This window comes from Takifugu flavidus, chromosome 20, assembly GCF_003711565.1.
Source record: "Takifugu flavidus isolate HTHZ2018 chromosome 20, ASM371156v2, whole genome shotgun sequence".
Taxonomy (NCBI): domain Eukaryota; kingdom Metazoa; phylum Chordata; class Actinopteri; order Tetraodontiformes; family Tetraodontidae; genus Takifugu; species Takifugu flavidus.
In genome coordinates this window covers 9780723-9802085 of record NC_079539.1, presented here as the reverse complement: position 1 = coordinate 9802085, position 21363 = coordinate 9780723, and the positions used below count along the sequence as shown (strand labels likewise).

General features: G+C 40.0%; 1 protein-coding gene across 7 annotated transcripts in view; it reads left to right on the top strand.

Moving 5' to 3' along the window:
• Nucleotides 1-17261, top strand: part of whrna (whirlin a) — an 80009-nt gene extending 62748 nt beyond the window's left edge. The window contains exons 7-13 of one of the 7 annotated variants that reach the window (XM_057018905.1): nucleotides 3639-3851; nucleotides 4845-5066; nucleotides 6685-6759; nucleotides 7530-8112; nucleotides 8428-8591; nucleotides 9975-10097; nucleotides 16830-17261. In XM_057018905.1, the coding sequence (XP_056874885.1) occupies nucleotides 3639-3851; nucleotides 4845-5066; nucleotides 6685-6759; nucleotides 7530-8112; nucleotides 8428-8591; nucleotides 9975-10097; nucleotides 16830-16868 (1419 nt within the window). In that variant the 3' untranslated portion in view covers nucleotides 16869-17261. Of the gene's footprint in view, nucleotides 1-3638; nucleotides 3852-4844; nucleotides 5067-6684; nucleotides 6760-7529; nucleotides 8113-8427; nucleotides 8592-9974; nucleotides 10098-10399; nucleotides 12318-13349 lie in introns of those variants that run through there. The other 6 variants (XM_057018903.1, XM_057018904.1, XM_057018908.1 and 3 more) reach the window with 6 other exon arrangements.
• The last annotated feature ends 4102 nt before the right edge of the window (nucleotides 17262-21363 follow it).

Sequence of the window (21363 nt, the reverse complement as noted above, 5' to 3'; positions counted from 1 at the left end):
TCAGCACCTCCCCTGCACAAACATTAATCTCTGGTAGAAAACACTAATGGTGATTGTGCTGCACAAACATTGTCACATTTGTGTCCTCAACCTGGTTTGCATCTTTTTTTATGCCTTCCTCGCTGGTGCTCTGAGACTCACCACATCCCAGCGGTCACATCCTCTGTTCTATCCAACACCACCACCTCCTCCCCCCATCCATCCATTAATTGCAGCCTAAAGGCCAAGCCTGAGCGATAAGCTAATTAATTAAGAATAGGTCACCAACTAATTCTCCAACCCCTATTTGAGCCCTCATATAAAGCAAATGAATTTTGTTTGAGACACAACACAATGTGAATAATAAGGGTATATATTGCGCCTGTCGGTCAAACAAAGCAGCACAGAGCACGATTGCTTGAGTTTAAAGCTCCAGCACAGCTGTAAAGCACAGAGGAAGATGGATGAGCAGGAGCAGTAAATCACAGATACACTGATCAAACTAACACGCACAAAACTACGAGGAGTAGAGCTGCAAACACAGCAGCACAAACATATTCAGAACTTCCTGTTGTCAAACGTAAAAAAAAAGCTGAATTCTTACCTTCAAGATAAAGATTTTAAAATATTTAGGTAGCCATACCCTCTAAAAACACAGCTAGAGAACTATGTCGAACTATTCAATATGTTCTTCTGTACTGAAAGAGCTGCAGTTGAAGTTATGGAGCGACTATTTTCATATATATATACAGTCCATTCTTTATTTAAAGTCCATGAATGGCAGCAGCGGTGGGTTTAAAATGATAGCAGATGTCATTTGCCCCATTTAAGAAAGAAATGGTGCAGTACCAGTCAGAACAAACCTAAATAGAAAGACAATCAATCAATAGAAAAATAGAATCTAATTATTACAGTCACATGCTTTCACTGGTTGGTCTTTTCACCTCATTCCATTTTCAAGACATCAGCTTCCGTTAAGAAATATGGCCCATAAATGCATCTGAGTGCTGTTGCCACAAAGTATAAAAGTTAAAATCCTTACATTTAAATTTGATTCTGTACACAAAAACAAAACCCACTTAGGCAATAATATCCACATAAGGCAAAAACACTGAGAGAGTATGTGGAATAAGAAAAGACAATCTAGGAAGGGTAAAAGGAGTTCATGAAGAGGTGAGGAGACACTGACACACATATGTAGCATAACATACAGGTAAACTACACAGGTTATAGCCTTATCCTGGGACCTGGGATACATTAAGCAACAAATGGGCATGTCTTTCCTCAAAGGTGACATTTTAGAAACAGGGAAAGAAAGAAAAAAATTTGAGCGAATGACAGAGCACAAATTGTGATGGCGAGACAATTGGGTGAGGGCAATTGGGTCCAAAAGTGCAGCTCGTGCAGTAGTCTGTCAGTATCTGTCAAAAATGCTCCCAGGAAGGAACTGTGGTGAGCCCACGACAGCATCATGGGCTGTTTAGGACCACGTAGGCAGTGAAGGCTGGCCTGAGTGGGCTGCCCTAACAGATGTTCTACAGTGCTCCTTTATGGCCGTGACCGCGTCCAGCTTTTTTTATGAATACTTTAACTGGAAGAATAAAACAATTGTGCTGAATTTGGGTCTATTGACCACTGCTTTTGTTTTCATACTCATTCAAGTCATTCTGCTCACATTCTGTTGCGTTGGGGGTCCAGATTTATTCAGATGATGTACAAAACAACACGTTTGCAACAAAAAACTACTCCTCAGCCACTTTTCACATTTCAATAAGTTATATCCATTTGCAACAGATCTTAGTTTTTTTCTAAAACAGAAGAAAACCTAATTAGTCCCTTTGCTGTTTCCCCGTTCTCATTTGCAGCTCAGCTTGAATTTATCAGCCGTATTCAACCAATTTATTTTAGTGGAAGACGTTTGTCTTCTCAGCCACCACGTTGTTTTGGTAGGTTTATTGTTTCGTTTTTTTCTCAGACACCGTTGCATAAAGGTCATTTGACACCCACAAAGTCATGATTTTAGAGATAAGTGCTCTCCTAGATTCATACAGGCCTCACGAGCAGGTGACAGTCGGCTGTTCCACACAAGCAATTTCATTAGGTTGCCGGAGCGTCTGCCCTCTGAGACTTGTGGAGAAGAACTGACTGTTCACATGCTTCATCAAGTACAATGGGTTCATTTCGTGTTGCCCTTGAACTGAGTATCCGGGATGCTTTGTACAAAATTTCAAGGTAAGTGTCAAGGTGATTACGATGTGTTCAGGGTAGAATAAGGGTGGTTGAGTTCGGGCTGTAAAAAGTTGTTGGCTTTTCTTCGACGTTCGAACAACCGCTGCAGAGTTACAGATGGGCATGAGAATGAGAGCAGGAGATTCGGAAGATGTGGAGGGACCTGTTCCTTCCTCCGGTTTCCGTCTTGTACGTTCACAGGCAGACAGACCCCGGAGCTGTTGCTTTGAAGTAGTGCCTTTGATTAAGGAGTTCATTAAAGAATAGCTGCATGCTAGTGAGCAGATAACAGGAAAGAAAAGGACTCAGCAAAAAAAGAGAGGAGCAGATCTTTATTTATGCGTTTATTTACATGTGATTGGCAGATAGCAGATGAGACATATTTGGGAAAACCACAAAAGGAAAAAAACAAAAACCAGGAGTTTTTATAAAATCCGCGTGTGTTTGCCAGAAAAAAGAAACAGAAAGAAGGGAGGATTAATATAAGTTGTCGTTGTTGGATGACTAGACTGATGGTTGGGTTTGTGTTTATGGTGTCATTTCTCTTTAATCCTGTCATCAGTTGCAATCTGGGCTCTTTTCTTGGCTCCTCCACAATCACCTCTGGGTCTTAGCAGTTATCTCCCCATCACTTTGTCCCATCAGTCACTCCAACTCTCCAGTATATGTTTCTCCCTGTCTTCAGCCACAACATCCTTGTTTTTTATGTACTTATCTGGGAAACCTCTGCCTTTTTTCCTGATACTTGTTAGTATTTAGTTTTCCTTTTTGCAAGATATACAGTCTGAGGTGGAAAACAATAATTTTCTCACTCGATATAAATTGTTTCACTATAGCTGAGCGATTGCAATGGAGGAAAAAATGATTTTGGTTTCCTAACGGACCAAATTGGAACAACTCCTAATATAAAATGTGATAATATGTCTATTTGGCTATTATGGCTATTTTAAGTACTGAATTTTTAAGCAGCTCATTTTAACATGGATAGTTACATTTTGATTTCAGTGACAGTAAACGTGCTGCAGGCTGCATTTAGCACTGTTAGCTTACAACAAGAAGGTTCAGGGTTCTGATCCACTCAGGACCAGGGGGCTTTTCTGTGCATTTGTGGGATAAGAAAAACTCTAAATTGGTCTCATGTGTGAAGATGGCTGTGAATTATGTTTGTCCTAAAGCCATAGAAGAAGCTGGAGACGTACTGTAGTCAGCATGTGTCCTGCCCCAGGCAGGCAGCTAAATTGGGCTCCAGCACCCACCCACCCCCACCCATGCCCCCGACCCTGTTAGCTGATAAACCTGTAGATGACGATGGAATATTTGACTCCATCATCGAAAAATGAAAATAAAAATATATTTTAAAACATTTGATAAATACATTTTATAAACAATTTAAATGGTTTGTTTCACCATGTGTTGTACTTTTCCTGCAGCCTATCTTTTATAAAGGAGTGGCAGGCTCTCAGGTGACACTTTCCAGTCTGGTGAACCAGTCAAGAGCCATGCTGGAAGAGCAGGCGCGCCACTTGCTGACAGAAGCCGAGCGACACACCATGAGCTACTACCTGGACCAGTACCGCGACGGGCACGTCGGTGTGGAGCAGCTTGTCATCGCACTGTTTGAGTTGTTCAACACACATGCAAAGGTGAAGACTGATGAAGCTGTTAGAAAAAGAAGAAAAATCTTACCATAACTTCAACAATGCTAAAATTAAGCATTGAGACCATCACAACCGCTTGTCTCTGAGCCTTATCCGCTCTAACCACTTAAATAAGAGGAAATGTATTGTAATTCTCCGTCACATATAGGGTAGAGGGTGTCATTCTAGGACAAGATTCTGGTTTCAGAAGCTCTGAGATGAATCAAAAGGCACACTTCGCTCCACTTAGACATGATGTCAGAATATCGATAATATTTTTGCTGACCTACATTCAAAAAATTCTTCGCACACAAAACACTCTTGGTATTTTCACCTCTATTTAGTGGATTCAAGTGTCTTTTTAAAGCGCTACAAGGTAATTCATGTATTAATACCTGCTTTTGAATAGTGAGATTTATGGTTAGATTTAAAATGCAAACTGGGGTCGAGATAACTCTTCTCACACCTTCTCTTTTTTACTGTGGTAATAGTTCTAGATGATAAAAAGGATAACCTAAGACCACATTTCACAGCAGTTGGTAATAGAGTCAAAACATTTTTCTAGGAGTGTTAAAGCATTAGCAGTACAGTGCTCTTTTTTACACTCTTAATATGCAGTGCACTGAGCCCTCACAGACACAGGTCAGTAACGAGATACAAAATGAAGCCCATTAGAACCTGGCGCTTGAGATGTTTTTGCTCCTCATTGGGGAGTTTTTATTTTACCCTCTGGGCAAAGGGTCTTAAATGATTGAATCCGTACCAAAAGTATGCACAGGAGTAAAAGAAAATAGCCTCATAAAAGAGATTGGCCCAACAAATGAATTTACATAGATTTACATGGTTAATTTGCCTGACCTTTTCTTTCATATTAAAATCTGGTGAAATTAATGTTATGTTGCATGTTTCTCATGCAGCATATTCACTTATTCTCTCCTCCTCTCACCCACATCTGTTTCACTTTCTCCTGCCCTCTCTCCTATTGTGTCTCCCCCATAGTTCTCTCTGCTGTCAGAGGTCCGAGGCCTGGTTTTCCCACAGGACCTGGAACATTTTGATGCCTTGGTGCTACGGCGTGAGATTCAGGCCCTTAAGGCACGACAGGGGACATGTGGAGCCGCAGCACTCCATCCAGACTCCCTTTCCATGGTGTCATTCCCGGAGACTCTGACCTCCTCTTCAGCCAGCTTCATGACCAACACCACCCTCAGCTCTGCACGGGTAGAGTACTTCTGAAGTCTTGAATGGCTGCGTATGTAATATTCCCCTGCGTTATAATAGGTGCAAGTTAGTTGGACGAGATCAGACAAACATAAAAATAAAAAATGAGTGTCTGCCTTTTGAGGTACATGCAAAAACCTTTATATATTTGATAGGTTGTGTTTTCCTTCCACATCAATAGGAAAGGCTGCTCTGGCTAATAGATATGATGGAGGTAGGACCACTCTAAGCAGATCAGTGCATGCAGTAATACACACTACACAACTCCCAGTTTGTGGATTTGATGTGAATTTGTTTGCAGTGGTTTTCTTCTACTTTGTGATATTGCATTAAAATAATTTGCAAAAATATGCATTCAAAAGCTTTACACTACATTTATCACAAGCTGATCCGCTACACACTTTCAGTGAAACGCGTATTGGTGTATTTATAATGACTAATAAGTGTTTGAAGGGGTTTGGAGGCTTTAAAGATCACAGGTGTGTAGTTAGTCTCAAGACAAATGGGTTCAGTCTGGCATCAACTCTTCCTCCAGGGCAGAGAAAAGCTGCCATTTTGAACGGTGGCATTGAGCATAAGGTGGGGGTGTCCCTGCTAAAATCCTCCATTACCTGGATCTAAACAGGTGGAGGAAAAGGGGTGGAAGCAAGGACAGACGCTGAGCATGTGCATTAAATCTGTACCAACAATAGTGCCTGAGCACGGGTCAGTTCATCTGTGCTAGACGTACATGTGCTTTCATCACCCCCATTATGGACTTAATATATCCAGGTAAACGTTACTTGTCCCCACATTGTTCTGTGCTTAGGAAAACCAAAAACAACCTTTTTATTATGGTAACCATGGTGACAATAATGCCGTCACACCACCTACATGCCTCAGTACCTATCTACCCTTATGCACACGTACAAACAGGAATATCTTTTTTCCAACCGTATGGTAGCATAAATAACTTCCCCCTGTAATACAGTAAATGTAAATTAATTTTATAATTTTTGACCTCTTAATCTAAAATCTCTACCATCGTGCACAACAACTCAGAGCTGTAAATTACAGAGCTCTATTCTTCCAGCTTTTCTTCTTAGGTGTAACCGAGGTGTCAGTAGAGTAGGAAAAGACTTTTTCATCACTTTTGATAACATATATCACACTTTTCTTATTGCACGATGAAATTAGGTCTTGCTTTTCAGAACGGTCCAACACGAACTGTGAAATAAATAAAGACTCGGTATAAGTGGTCCTCATGCAGCAAAAAAACGGCAATTAATCTTTCGTTCAGTTTAGCTGCCGGAATAATCCATCTCCCACATCTACCACACGTCTCCTCCTCTCCACTAGAGCGGTGGGACTGAGCAGCCAAATCCCCTTTTCAACTGAGCTGATGGTTCTGTATTGATTTCACAGTGTGCTTTATTACAAATGTACACTGAAGTGGAAACAGGCTTTTACTTGCTTTTTCAGAACTGGGACATCTATCAGATCTAATATGATTTGTTTAAATTAAAACATTGTTTAGCATCCCTTTGTAATCTCACTTATAAATGATTCTGACTCCTGTCTTTTTGCCATCCTATCTTACCTTCCACCCCTCCTTTGCTTCCTTCTCTGCGTTTTTCAGAATGACAGCGTGGCGGAAAGTAATGAAGATGTTCCTTCAGAGGGTCTGAACATGCTACTGACCGACATCTCTCTGGTGAGCTTGGTTACCTGGTAGACCCCTGCTTTAGCCTCAAAATAATTAAATCAATTGTAGAGAGTAGCGCAGCGGAGGGAAGAGTAGAGGATGGACGTGACTCCCTTACAGGTTCTTTAATGTAGACTGTACTGGTGATGAGGTAAGTTGTTCAAATGAAGTGGGTATCATGTTTTAAGGTAGCAAGAGGTCTCGAGGCAAGCAGGAGTCCATGCATGTCAAACCATTTCTTGCTTTTTTTCTGGCTTTTTTTGTTAATTATTTTTTGTTCCCATGTACTGGCGAGCCTCTCATGTCTCAGTGTGTCATTTTAGTGCTCAGTTTGTTGTAACACACATATGTGGACACAATGGAGCAGCAGATGCAAACAACCAGGTGTAAAAGTGCTCAGTCTGGATCCTTAAACATCTATTAAAAGCTTTACGCAACACCTCTGTGGGTGGTAATAATGAAATTCTGCGGAGAAAATGCTTAATAACCTTCAGTCATAATAGAGAAGATATGTGAAACAACAAGAAGCTGATTTTCTGGTCATACGACTATTAAACCATGTCAGGTGACTCATATACAATCCATTCATACATCTAACAGATGAATGTAAATGAAAAGTAATGTGTGCCTCCTGGGAAGTGTTTCAGCAAACAATCTGATTCATTAAATTATGAGTGGAGCACCAGAGCATTAATCACCCTCGTTTTATATTGCAACATATTTTACCATAATACATTTTAATGCCCCTAATCTATGATGAATATATCCTCTCACTTCAGGATGACATTCAGTCCACTACAGCTGAATCCCCCCCTTCCTTCAAGCCCCCGCCCCCACCACGGGTGCACAGGCACCAGGGTAAACAGCTCCAGAAATGCCCCTCATCTGAATCCTCCCACTCTGGCCTCTACTTCACTGCTTCCTCCTCCCAGAACCACCGCAGGGAGCCGGGACATCACCCTGCCTCTCCCTCGCTGCACCACAAACGAGAACCCCCCCGAGACCCCTCTCGGGACTACGCAGCCGTTAAAAAGAGAGGCCCAGCAGTACCTTCCAGAAAAGAACTAATAAAAATTGCTCATTTGTCTGCTGTCACCCAGCAGCACATTGGCCCTTTTCCAAGGGCCCAGTCTCCTAGTAGAGGCCCCAAGCCTTCTGCTTCTTCCCCTTTGCCTCCACCTCCTCCTCCACTCCCTGCCCCTCCCCCTCCCCCCACATCCTTGCCCCTACAGCCACCAGCCATGTCAAAAACCTCGATCCCCTCTCCCCCTGGCTCTAAACAACAGTTTGTAACGGTGGAGGTTCACCGACCCAATGCAGAACCTGATGTCAACGAGGTGCGTCCGCTACCCCAAACCCGAGGTGAGAAGGTCAAATGAATCACTCCTACCGATAAAGCAATTACACTGTTTATAGCCAAACCCTAAGGCATCGGTCAGTTTAAGATTTTATGATTGGATTTGTGCTTAATGTGCTGAAGCTGGCAGGTTGTAAGAATTGTCAACACCACAGTCTAAGAAAATCCAATGTTTTGGCTTCTGCTCTCATTAATCAAAGCTTACATTTAGCACGTCTACTGGTATTAATCATTCCAGTGATATTTAAGACAGAAAGACAACAAAAATCTCGCAATTTAAATTGAAATTCTCATCATGATGTGTGCCTGTTCGCTCTCAGGTGGCACCCTGTCTCAGCTGTCAGACAGCGGTCAGACTCTCAGCGAGGACAGCGGGGTGGACATAGCTGAGTCAGGACACAGCAAAGACAGCAGCCCTCATTCCTCACACACATGTCACTCCCGAGACACCCAGGGGGTCAAGGGGGGCAGCCCCTCCAAACCGGTGAGGCGGTGATTCAGAAGAGCTAGCATTCAAGTCAAATGTTCTTGAGAATCAGTAAATTAATCATCATTACAATATTTTGTTTTCAGAACCAATAAAAGTGGTTTAGGTCTGACTGTGCAGGTTATACACGAGTGTAAGGTCCTCAACAGAAAACCTTATTTTAAAATGTGTGTGTGGGGGGGGGGTGAAGTGAGTGTATGCATGTTAAATCAAAAAGCACAGCAGGAGCTAAAATATAAATCCCCTTATTTCTAAAGTCCCCTGGAAGAAGGTATCAAACCTAAGTGATCTCTACGCACATCCTTGTCTAATCATGTTGCTTTTTATTCAGTCCTATTTTACTCACTCATGTCTTCCTTTTGAGGCTCATGTTCCATCATTTATTTCATCATTCACTGCAGCGTTGCGTCTTAAGCTTGTCTGCTTGCTGAGAAACAGATTTAAAGCCTAACAAGGGTGGGAAACGCCTCATTGTGTATGAAAACAGAATGTTCTGTCTCACGTCTACTTTTCAGCATACGTTTTAGACTAAGCTCACAAAGGCCGAAACCAAATAAAAGCTATAAGACACTTGCTTGTTAAGGTCAGACTGTGCTGAAAAGACAAATACACAGTATTGTCAAAGGAAATATTTGGATACTGACAGGAAAGAGATTTCAATAACAAGTGAGGAGGTGTGAGGAAGCTAAGGATTCAGCTAGCATGAATAATTTGTAATTTTCCACTGAATTGATTAATCATTAAATCGCTTTTAAATAAACATTTATCTCTTATTTCCAACAGAGTCTCCTGTAGTGCAGGGTCGCAGGAAAGCATTGGTTACCATGGCAATGTAGTCTAGGGAGAAGGAAACTGGCTATTGTGTTTTTCGGGCATCAGGATAGATTTTGTATTATTTTAACATCTTATTTTAACAAGGAGAACGTATTTAAAAACCGTGCTGAACCTGGTCTGCACTCCTTGCATTTAGCCAAATCTAATGCAACAATTTAAACTGTATTTGAGTGCTTCTGTAGCAATATGTGTGGATGGAACTGCCCCACTAAGCATAGAAACACATCATTATAAAGAATTTAAAAATAACAATGTATTTCAAATACAATCAGACCAAAACAGGAAAGTAAATACCTTTTTGAAAGAAAGTATTATTGAAATACATTGATATAGGCAAGAAATACAGCAATGAGGTTTGACAATGATGAATGTAATAAGTACTAATGTTAATATTTAGGTATCTTTACTACTTTATTTTAGCTTAATTTCCCTAAAAATGAACAAGGGTATCTATGTGGAGATGTGGAATTCTTGAATATATTCATGTGACCCTTGTGGCCCTAAATGATGTATAAATTGTGCGCCTCTTTGCCCTGCTAACATTAGCCAGGGCTGTTGGAGCCCACCTCTACCCTAGTGAGAGTGATGAAGAGCGCCAGAACCTTGGGTATCGCCATTGAGGGCGGAGCCAACACTCGCCAGCCGTTACCAAGAATCGTCACAATACAGGTGAGCCAAAAAACACTAACCAATATTCCCTGTGGTGACTGTCATCTTTTTCTAAGGTAATACGGTGTGTATAAATCCAGGTGGCTTTTTTAAAATTATTATTTAATGCAGCCAGCGTGCAGACAAAAGCCTCGAGGGCAGGACTGTATGAGGCTGAGCGCGTTTTCCATCATTTGTCGATAACAGCACAAAAGGGAGATGAAACACTCCTGCTACTGTCATTCCACCCAGCGAGGGCGTGGACATTTTTAGTCTGCCACAGTCACACACACAGTACCAAAGTCTTTACATTGTTTCTGCAGCAGCCAAGAAACAGAACATCCCAAAAGCTCTGGTCCAGCCTCTTCACAACTCTCCAGCCCGCAGACAGAGGTGGTGCTTGACAGAAAAAAAGGGCTCGGTGACTGCAAATGATCGATTAACGGGAGTGTAAATCAGTGCACTGAGAGGAAAAAGAGTGAACAGAATGTAAAGGGCGTGCCGAGAAAAGATGACAGGAGTTTGTGGAGATCAAGAAGTGGAAGACAGCTGACTGTTGTGGGTGGATGAACTATTTACCCCAAGTAAACAAGCATGTATCTGTTTCCCTAAACTCATACAGTGAATATATATTGTTATCCCATCGGGATTCTGAAGAAGTGACTTTTTACATTGATCTTTTTCTCGCACGTGTACTTTGAAGTGTCATCAATGCCGCAAAATTAGGCTACATTTCAGCTTTAGTTTGCCGAGGTACGACCTCTATCAATCACAATTGAGACACAGGTAATGCGACACCACGGCTGAGTCCCTGAACTATAACACTGCAACCGTTCATTGTTATTAAGATTAATAACCAGGAAGTCCCCTACGGACGTGACTTTCTGCAGCTCCAGCATTCAAGGTGAGAAGAGTCCGTCAGGCGGAACAAAGCATTCAAGTGATGAATTCGGTTAGAATATCTGTTTATTTTCTGGCTTTCATTGGGGCCACTGGTTCTGAGAGCCGTGGCATTTACAACAGCATCTCTGCCAAACAGAGAGGAGGTACAGTGAATTTATGCGCGAGGGCTGTGGCCTCAGGTCGGCAACGCCATCCCTGCTGAGGAGGCAGCACAGAAGAGACGGCCGCTGCAGGGGGCCAGCTCCTACCTGTCTGCATCACCTTTCTGGAAGTGACAGCTCTCTATCACAGGGTCCCCAGCCCCACGTCGCTGGAAAAGAAAATGAACTAGTCCAGCTTTGAGTGGATATCCTGTCATGTGAAAGGCAATGTAGCCTTTACAACAAGGATCCCGATTTTATTATGACTTTTGATGTTTGGATGGATATAAAAACATTAAGATTGATCCCATCAACTGCAGCAGGACCTTAAATTCATCTCGTTAACATTAAAGCTACTTTATCTGGTTGTGAATCCTAATCATTTCTTTACAGTCTCGGTCCATGAGATACAGGACGGATTTTTATCTTTTTTCCGACATTCGGAATGTTTTTGTCAATGCTTTCAGCCGTTGCTCCGTTATTACAAGTCCAAATCATATCTAAACAGTTGCGAGTTGCTGGTGGAGTTACACAGCGACATGTTGAACATGCTGTTCAAGGGCGCCAGTGTCAGAGATTATTGACTTGTTTTCTTCCATATGTTGAGTGTAAAATACATTTTAAATGATGTTGATCATTTAATTTTACCAATTAAAATGCCATCCAGATCATAATCAATGGATGATTAGAGCTTTTTTAAATGGCACCATATTGTGCTGGCCCCACTCTGTACCAGTTCCATCTGCGTGACCTCTAATAATGACCCTGTACTGATGCCACTCAGTGCACCACTCTTCATTAAATGGTTGCTCTAATATTTGCTTATCTGCTGAGAACATCTCAGTTTACCAAAAAGGATGCATGTCATCGGCTCCTGAAGGGTTGATGACTGTAGATGTGACAGCTATTGTAAACACTGCTACAGAGAGTGAAGCCCTCGGGCCAGAGGTGGGGGGTCCTGAGTTTTGTGTTGTCATTATAGAAACTTCAAAGTACTTGGATATCGAAACCTGCACAATACTGATACAAAATGTCTCTCTAATTTCTGCTGGTATCTATGCAGCCAACCCAGTGCTGTGCACATCGTGCACGTCACTATTCTCTTCCTCTATGACACCTTTCCTGTTGATCTCAAATAACAAAAATTCATGAAATCATAAATAGAATAGCCAACAGCTGCAAGAACCCCCCCACCCCCTTCCCCAGAAAAAGGAAATATTGGGTGTATTTGTCTAGTTTGTCTGGTCTAGTAGAAATATTCACCATTTCAGCCAGAATCCCATAGTCCCAAATATTATTATCTCACCAGTTTCATACTCAGTCATGATAGTATTACATCGCACATTATTCTACAGGAAGCTTTTCAGCATAATTTTACCCTTCTAAAATATTTGTTGCCATGATTCTGGATTAAAATGAATTATTTATTATTATCATCATCATCATCATCATCATTATTATTATTATTATTATTATTATTATTATTATTATTATTATTAGTGGTAGTAGTAGTAGTAGCAATAGTAGTAGCACCAGTAGTAGTAGTGGTAGTAGTGGTAATAGTGGTAGTAGTGGTAATAGTAGTAGTAGTGGTAGTAATAGTAGTAGGAGTAGTAGGAATAGTATCAGTAGTAGCAGTAGTAGTAGTGATAGTAGTAGTAATAGTAGTAGTGGTAGTGGTAGTGGTAGTAGTGGTAGTAGTAGTAGTAGTAGTAGTAGTAGTGGTAGCAGTAGTAGTAGTAGTAGTGGTAGTAGTAGTAGTGGTAGTAGTAGTAGTAGTAGTAGTAGTAGTAGTGTAGTAGTAGTAGTGGTAGTAGTAGTAGTAGTAGTAGTAGTGGTAGTAGTAGTAGTAGTAGTAGTAGCAGTAGTAGTAGTAGTAGTAGTAGTAGTGGTAGTAGTAGTAGTGGTAGTAGTAGTAGTAGTAGTAGTAGTAGTAGTGGTAGTAGTAGTAGTAGTAGTAGTGGTAGTGGTAGTAGTAGTAGATTATGAATTATATCCAACTCTATTGTGCAAAACAAAACCAGCTGGGTTCTCTGTTGGATATGAAATTGTCCACATGATGTGATCGATCACTGATATTGATGTTGCTGATGATGTACAAACTTAATGCACTTTTTTATTTCCTTTTTTGAAATCAGTTTATATATTACCAATTTCATCTATTATATTTAAAGCTTGGTGACCACAGTAGTAATCCCCTTTCTCCGTCTCTCTCCTCCTGTCCTATCAGAGGGGCGGGTCAGCTCACAACTGTGGCCAGCTGAAGGTGGGTCAGGTGATCTTGGAGGTAAACGGGCTTTCCCTGAGGGGCCACGAGCACAGGGATGCCGCACGCATCATCGCCGAGGCCTTCAAGAACAAAGAGAAGGACTATGTGGACTTCCTGGTGACAGACTTTAATGTGGCGCTATAGCCTGAGGGTTAGAGGACACCAGGAGGGACACATATTCTGTCCACTTCAATGGCACAACTGTTTAAAAATAGTTTGACTATAAAAAAAACAACCATCTGCTCTCTGAGCCCTTCTCATGAACCTGTGAGTCAAACTCCAAGCTTTTCCTCCTGCTGTGCACTTCTCCTTATATTACCTCCCCACTGTGAGACCTTATGCACTAAACTTATAAACTTTTACCCTTTTGTTGGTTGTCTCGGTGTTAAAATGTGGTTTTGTGAAACCCACTAGAACACTCCCACAACCCACTTTGTTTTATTTTTACTTCTGTCATAGGGACGAGTTTTGTATTTGTACAAAATGTAGATACAAAGACGTATATAATGTAGACACAAGAAAATATAAATGAATAAACTTACTGCATAACCCCAGTTGCATCAACATATAGTAGATGTATATATTTATTTTAAATCAGTATTCTATAGAGACTAAAGACTGACACTCTCTACTATCAACATAACAAGGGTAAAAAATGTATATATGTATCATTTCTTGCTATCTTACAATCTGGGGGGGCGGGGTAAGGCTAAATACTTGCAAATGTGAGGTTTCTACAGCAGAATGATATGGAAAGATGTCTGCTCCTAAGTCAGATCTGCCCCGTTTTTTTTTTTTAGTTTTTTTTTTAGTTTTGAGATTATTTTTGACAGCTCAGCTTTTCTACTCCTCCACCAACCAAAAAAAATGACTGTGGTAATAGGGTTCACCCCGGTGGTCTCCTAAAGCCAGCAATTATTGTACGGAATAATGAGACTTTTAAGGCTGTCACCATCAATGACTTTAGAAACACTTCTCACATTATTGAGCAAGGAAAGTGGGTTCACAGGAACACACACACACACATTTCAGTCATTTATAGAGAAGCAATTAGGAGATAAGCAATCAGGTAAAAGATGAACGGGGAGAGAGGATAATGCAGGTGAGTGTGAGTGAAGAACAGAACATGATGTGATCGTTTTTGTAGAGGATCATTTGCTTCCTCTCTAAGAAAGAAGTACAAGTGTGGAGAGGAAGAAGAGCAAATTCTCTAGAGCCACATGGGCTTGTGTGAGTGTGTGTGTGTTTGTGGGGAGGGGAGTTAATTGGAGTAATGAATCCAAGTTTCTCTCTTTCTCTTTGATGCAGCCAAGTTTAATGTGAGTGCCAGCTGCCTGTCTGCACTTAATGGATGGAAGTATAGAACATATACGCACAAAACTAGAAATATATAATGTGAGCGTCATTAAGGATTCTGCTGAAGGAAGCGAATGGGTAATCTCGGGAAGGGCTGGCACAGCAACTTTGAGAAATTGTAATCAAACTCTCATTCTGATTATGCGTAAAGCGTGAACGTATTCATGAATCCCCCCCCCCCCCCCCCCCCCCCCCCCCCACACACACACACACACAGTTTATTTCTCTGATGTCCACCTTTAAAAAGTCGGTCCTGAGTGACCCACACATTCATCTTAGGAGCACTTTTAAAAATGTTTTCAAGTCACGCCTCGATGTTGACACTTCTTGGTTTTTCCCGAAGAAAATGAGAAAAACCGGGAAAAATCTTTATTGTGAAGCATAAATATTCTATATTTCTACACGATTAACCGGATTTCTAACACCGATTATTCATGCTCATGGACATATTCATGGACATGTTCCCTTGAAATTGCAGTATTTGTCTTGGGACAAGCAATTTAAAAAGAAATCTAATTATAACAATTTTTTTAAACCCAGCTTTCTATTTTCTGGTGGGTTATTAAAGCTCACAGAAAATACTGTGATATTTAGGGTCATTTCCCACAAAGTTAACTGTAAAGAGCTTTAAACATTGGCTGTGGTGGTGAATGTTCGATAAAACTATTCAAGGATGTACATTTTATAACTCATTCACTTTTTTTCTTATAAGTCTGGACTGGTTTGCATTGAGTCCATCAAGATGAAATAACAATTTAGTAATTAAGTCTAAGTAAATGAGAGGGAGCCAGTCCCTGTTGCTAATTTGTTTCATCTGTTTCTTGCTGTTTTGTTACATTTTAAAGGTTACAATAAAGTTGGGTTCTAACAGTTTTCTCATAGAACTGGAGGTAGAGGTAGAGACAGGTTTATAATGATCCACTGTGACTGTGACTTGCATCCATGAATGTCATTTGTACCAAAGGCGTGTCCAGCCGTTATCTGTGTCATTAATTGTTTTCATGGTTTGGGTCACAATTGGGTTCTGATTAAGGTTAGGGTGTGTGTGGGTGTGTGTTCTTGTTCTTGCCACATATTAAGTACTGAAATATTTGGGAAAATGAGGACAGTTGGGATGGTTAGGATTAGGTCAGGGACGTGGGGAATGCATTATGTCCTCGCAAAGATAACAATAGACAGATTTGTGTGTTTGTGAGAGGAAGACAGGGCCAGCCAGAGAGATTTGACTTTTCCAGGAGACATTTATTGTCTTTTAGTTCTGTCTGTTAAAGATGCTGTTGTTTATTGTCTGAGCTGAAACTCCTCCAAAAAGTTAATCAAATCTGGCTCAATTAAATAATAAAGTCTTTAATATGGCAACATACACGAAAATGTTGTAACCCAGGATACTTTAAAATGCTTTTAAAAAGCTGAGTTTACTTTGGTTTAGTAAATAAACTTAAATAACTTAAATAAAGCAGTTAAAGTTAAAGACTTTTACTATTCTTATCAGGAACATCAAAATGTTTGCAAAACCCATTAAAACTCAACTGAATGCTACGAATATAATCATTTTAAAACTAACAATTTCCCCCTTAAAGGTAAGAAATACGGGATTTAATTGTAGTTTTACTTGAATAAAACATACAGTTGGTATTGAGAACAAGATCTAAAGGAGTGAAAATAATCACAGAAGTGTGAGTGATGTGGTTTTCGAATTACTCTGAATGACTTTGCTCAGGCCTGAAATACAGAGACATTAGTTGGTTTGTTGACAATTAAATGATAGTAATAATAATTCCATTCCAAAGCTTTAGAATGAATGTGCAATTCACAGTTTCACGGAATGTCACATATCATGTTTATTGAATTTAACCTCCATTTAACATCAGTGACCTGGAGCACAAGTAAACGTTGTAATGTGTCCATTAATGCCAAAGTTCTGATTACCAGCTCACCCAGGTAAACCTGTCAAGATATACATCTGATGCTTGCTTTTTTTTTTTAAAGAAATGTTCTAATCCAAGGAAAGGCTTCCTGAGTGACTCCATAATGACCTCTTCCTTAAACATGCGTGTCCGCCTCCTCTTTGACCTGATATTACAGGATAGAGGGATGATGAAGAGGAACGGCGGAGGCTGCTGACAGGCCAATTAATCACACGAGACAGCGAGGTGCTGCCCTCAGCTCCGACACCGCAGCCCAGATGTGAACTTGTTGCTCAAGCTGTGTCAAGCTGTTTGCACCCACTCCATCTACACCGCCCCTTCACTGCTCGCCGACGGTGTCAGCAACCAGCCCACCTGTTGACCCTGAAGGTTCAGCACATGTGTGTGCGTGTGCGTGTGTGTGACTCCAGCTTTACTAGTTACACCTGTTGATTTGGATTTCCGAGACACTATTCGGGATCCTCTTGTTTGTTTTTCCTTTCAGTCAGTAAGTCTGTCAGCGCATCAGCACAGAGTTGTACAGGACAACAATGTTATTTATACAGAAGTGTATTTAATTTTTCAATAAAGAGAACTAATAAAACATGAATGTCGCCTTTTTATTATTGTAACTGTTATTGCAAATAGCAGCAGCGAGGGGAGTATCAAGATAGATAGATAGATAGATAGATAGATAGATAGATAGATAGATAGATAGATAGATAGATAGATAGATAGATAGATAGATAGAGTTTTATTCTATCATTGTTTTAGTCAAAGTAAAGTCGAAATGAAAATTAAATTGAAAGAGTTGAAATGTCCAGTGCCCATCCCAATCTTGATAAAAGGTTCAACAGAAAGAGAGGAGCCACTGTTTTTCATTTTATTTCACTTCCATTGATGCATTTCAATTAAAATGTCATTCCCTCAGAAATCCCCTGAACATCTCGGCTGTAAAGCATCAAAAAGAGTTGCTGTATTTCACTGTGGTCATCTTGGTGGAAGTTGAGAGAAACCTAAAGTGACACTTTAATTTCCTTCTGAAATTAGAATGGGGGAGAGGAGGTGAGGGGGAGAAAATGAGGAACAGCATTAACTTAGACCTGAGCCACAGGACGTCTGAAGACTGAAGGCAGTAAATCGAAGGCAAATTAAGGAAAAGCCAAAAACTGAAAGACGAATCAGCATTAATTCAACCTGTCAGTGAGAAAGGAAGGAGTCATTTATTTAGGACTCTTTTTTGTTCTCTAAAATATACAAAGATGTAATTTAGCAAAAGGGGAGCACCTTCGCCAGGTCAGAATCATTATAGCAGCAAAGTTAGAGCAGCTAGTTCACTTTGGTGTGTTAATGGTGGTTATGCAAAACCAAACTTTCTAATATTGTTAAATAATATTGTTTTTTAATAGAATTTTTGGTGTGTAAGATGTGTGCTTTGCTGTTTGTCAGTGTATATGTTTATCATGTAGGAAATGGTTTTTAAAAAGTTAAACAAAAATATCAAAATTAATGGTTAAACCGCAGAAGTGATCCATGTTTGTCATAAATAATAATATAGAAATAATTTAAAGTTTGTGGGGTTTTTTTTCAAAGGAAACTGCACAGTATTAAATCACTGTTGTGTTAAGATTTATACAGATTAAAAAGAGACGTTTTATGATTGCATGCAGTAATAGTCCCGTCCTAATACAGGCTGGGAGCTTTTGACAACCATCAGAAAATTATTAGCAGATCTGGATTCCCACTATTGAGGGAAATGTTGAGCCCCCAGTGAGATCATGTGTGGTAGAGGAAGAGCCAGATCTTCTAGTTCCTAGGTGTCAAACTCTGGCCCGTGGGCCACATTTGGCCCGCAATGTAATAATATTTGGCCCGCGAAGCCATACCAATTGACTCAATTGACTATTAGAGCTGGCCTGCTGGTTTTATTAAATATATAAATATCAAAAGGTTTCCTGTTATAGCTGGAGGAAGATTTTTTTCAATAAATATCAATGTTGGCCCGTGACATTGTCCCAGTTTTGAATTTTGGCCCTCTGGGTATTTGAGTTTGACACCTCTGTTGTAGTTGATCCAATTTAATTGAGTATCTTAGTACAGTGGGATCAATGCACGTCCGACTACTGAAACCAAGACTCTTGGTCCTGCACAACATCACAGCAAGGGGAATAAAGTAACATTCAAACGACGTTGCAGTTCATACAGTTAAGATGCCTCCAGTGTAATTTGTTGCTCCATTTCTTAACTTCAGTCCATATATTCGTATACTATAGCACTTACTTTAAAGTGAGTACTTGTTCATTTGAGTAATTTGCTTACAATTCATATGCCATTTTAAATACATTTTTAAATAATGTAAAAGAAATAATCAGATCACATATATTTGGATGACTTTGTGTCATCTCTATTTAAAAGTATTGTGTTGTTTTTACCCCATTACCTTTATGTCTGCCAGGCTACAATGGAATTCACAGAGCAGAAGTAAGGTGAGTGTGACAATCACAAATAGAAGGGCAGTGTATACCAAGCCAACTGAAATATGATCACTGCTTATAAATTCTTATATTTTGAATAAACTCTTGTGTTGACTTATATTCAGCTGTTAAAATCTTGCCAAAACCATACAATAGTATATGTCTCTAATCAGTCATGTTAGACTCTAACAGATGAACAAGATGACTGGCACTTCCTGCCTCCATAAGCAGTGAGATGTATGCATTTTGTAAAAGTTAATTAGCTTGTATTTTATTTTGTCATCATGTTTTGGAGGCTGCTGTTTGTGATTCATAAATATGGCTCATGACCTGTGGTCCACATTTGGTGATGTGTTTGAAGGGTTTTCAACCTATCTTAGCCCATGAAAAAAAAACAATTTTTATTTTTTTGAATCCTGTACATGTTATATGACTCTGACAGTGATGCCTGTGTACAGATGAGGTTCTTCACAAAACAGATGAAAGACAGAAATGAAAGGCCAGTTTATTGATGCGGCTTTTCTCTGATGGAATGCGGAAGTAAACAAAAACCTGCACGTGAGTCCAAGGACGAAGCAAATTATAATACTGCCCCCTACTGACAAAACGTAAAAGCTACAAGTAGTAAGGATATACTGAAGAATGAGAGTAAACGCGGCATAATTATAAATTTGATTATCCTCCAAAAAGAAACATCCACCAAGTTGTCAAGTTTTCTCTTTTTACAGAAGACATGAACGCTTCACTGACTAAGTATCTGAATATTGGACCAGTGTTTTGTTCTTCTTCAGAGAACAATCGACATCAACAATGCTAAAGTACTGCTGAAGCACGTTTGTTATCACCAGCTGATTTAGACTTTATTTGAACATTTTGTCATCACAATGTGTCCAAAAATGTTCTAAAGTTATGACCCAGTTCATATAAGTCATATAAGTTGGGCTAAGGAGTGTTTGGTATGTTTTTGAATTACTTATATAGTCTGTGTTTAAATGTGTATATTACCAGCTGGGTGTTTGTGCACCTGCAGACTACAAAATGGCAAAATATCATAAAATAATATAATAATAAATATCACATATCCCTAGTTTCCACATGTGAGTCAACCATGATGCATAAACTCAACCGAGGACTGCATCAGGATGAGCTAGAAACAGATAGATATTTACTTTAAAAAGTCTTTCTTTATTTCATTTTTCTTTCTTTCTTTGAGGTAGAGCTTAGAAGACACCTAGGAAGACAGCTGTGGATGAAATATCACTGGCCTGAGATGCTTTTGAAGGAGCTTTAACATGACAGCATGCAGAGGAAAGGACTCACGTGCTGCGTGCAAGTTCTTTATAGATATCATAACCTTCCATCCTCTAGTCATTGATGATGATGAGAAGAGTTGGTTTATTGGTGATGTACTGTAGTACACACTGAACCCAAGGAGTTATTATAAATTATTGTGAGACTGTTTTTTGTTTTTTTGGTTTTTTTTTTGTATACATGATATAAAGTACATTTTACTTGTGTTATTCGTTTGTCAACCAACTGAACATGAGAGAACTCACGAGGATGGAGAAACCATCATCACAGCTCCGGGCCCACCTCTGCCGCTGTCCTGTTCTGGTGGAAATCCATCATTTATGGCCAGCAGCAGAGCACAGTGCAAGAAGAGGACCTTCCATCTCAGCTGTAATGGTATTACCAAACAGAGATGACAGATTTATCTAAAAATTATGAAAGAAATTATCCCGCTAACAGTGTTGAGCTCCCGTTGTGTGCCTCCAGAGCAAGGACACTACAAGACAAAAGGTGGAATTAATGTCAGCGCCAAAGATCTGACTTCAGTTTAGCTAAAAATCATCCTGTGTGTAATGACATTAGCACAGCAGCCATTACCAAATGGCTTACCGTACTTTACCTAATTTGATATATTAATTTATGTGTATGTGAGTGAGTCAAAAAATGACATAATCGTTGTGTTCCCCTCATCTATACACAGCTACAGAACCATTGATGATCATGTCTGTATGTTGAAAAGATATCTTTATTCTTTTTTTAGTTTATATAGGCCATAAGACACGAAGGCACCTCACTTTACACAGAATATGGTGAGAAGAAACTCCCCCACAGTAAAGGAGGGTGGTGACATTAGCACAAATATAAAGGAAATTTCTGAATAAAGAATAAAAAATGAATAAGTTCCACCAAAAGAAAAGCTGAGAGGTAAATGAGCACATGTCCAGGCAG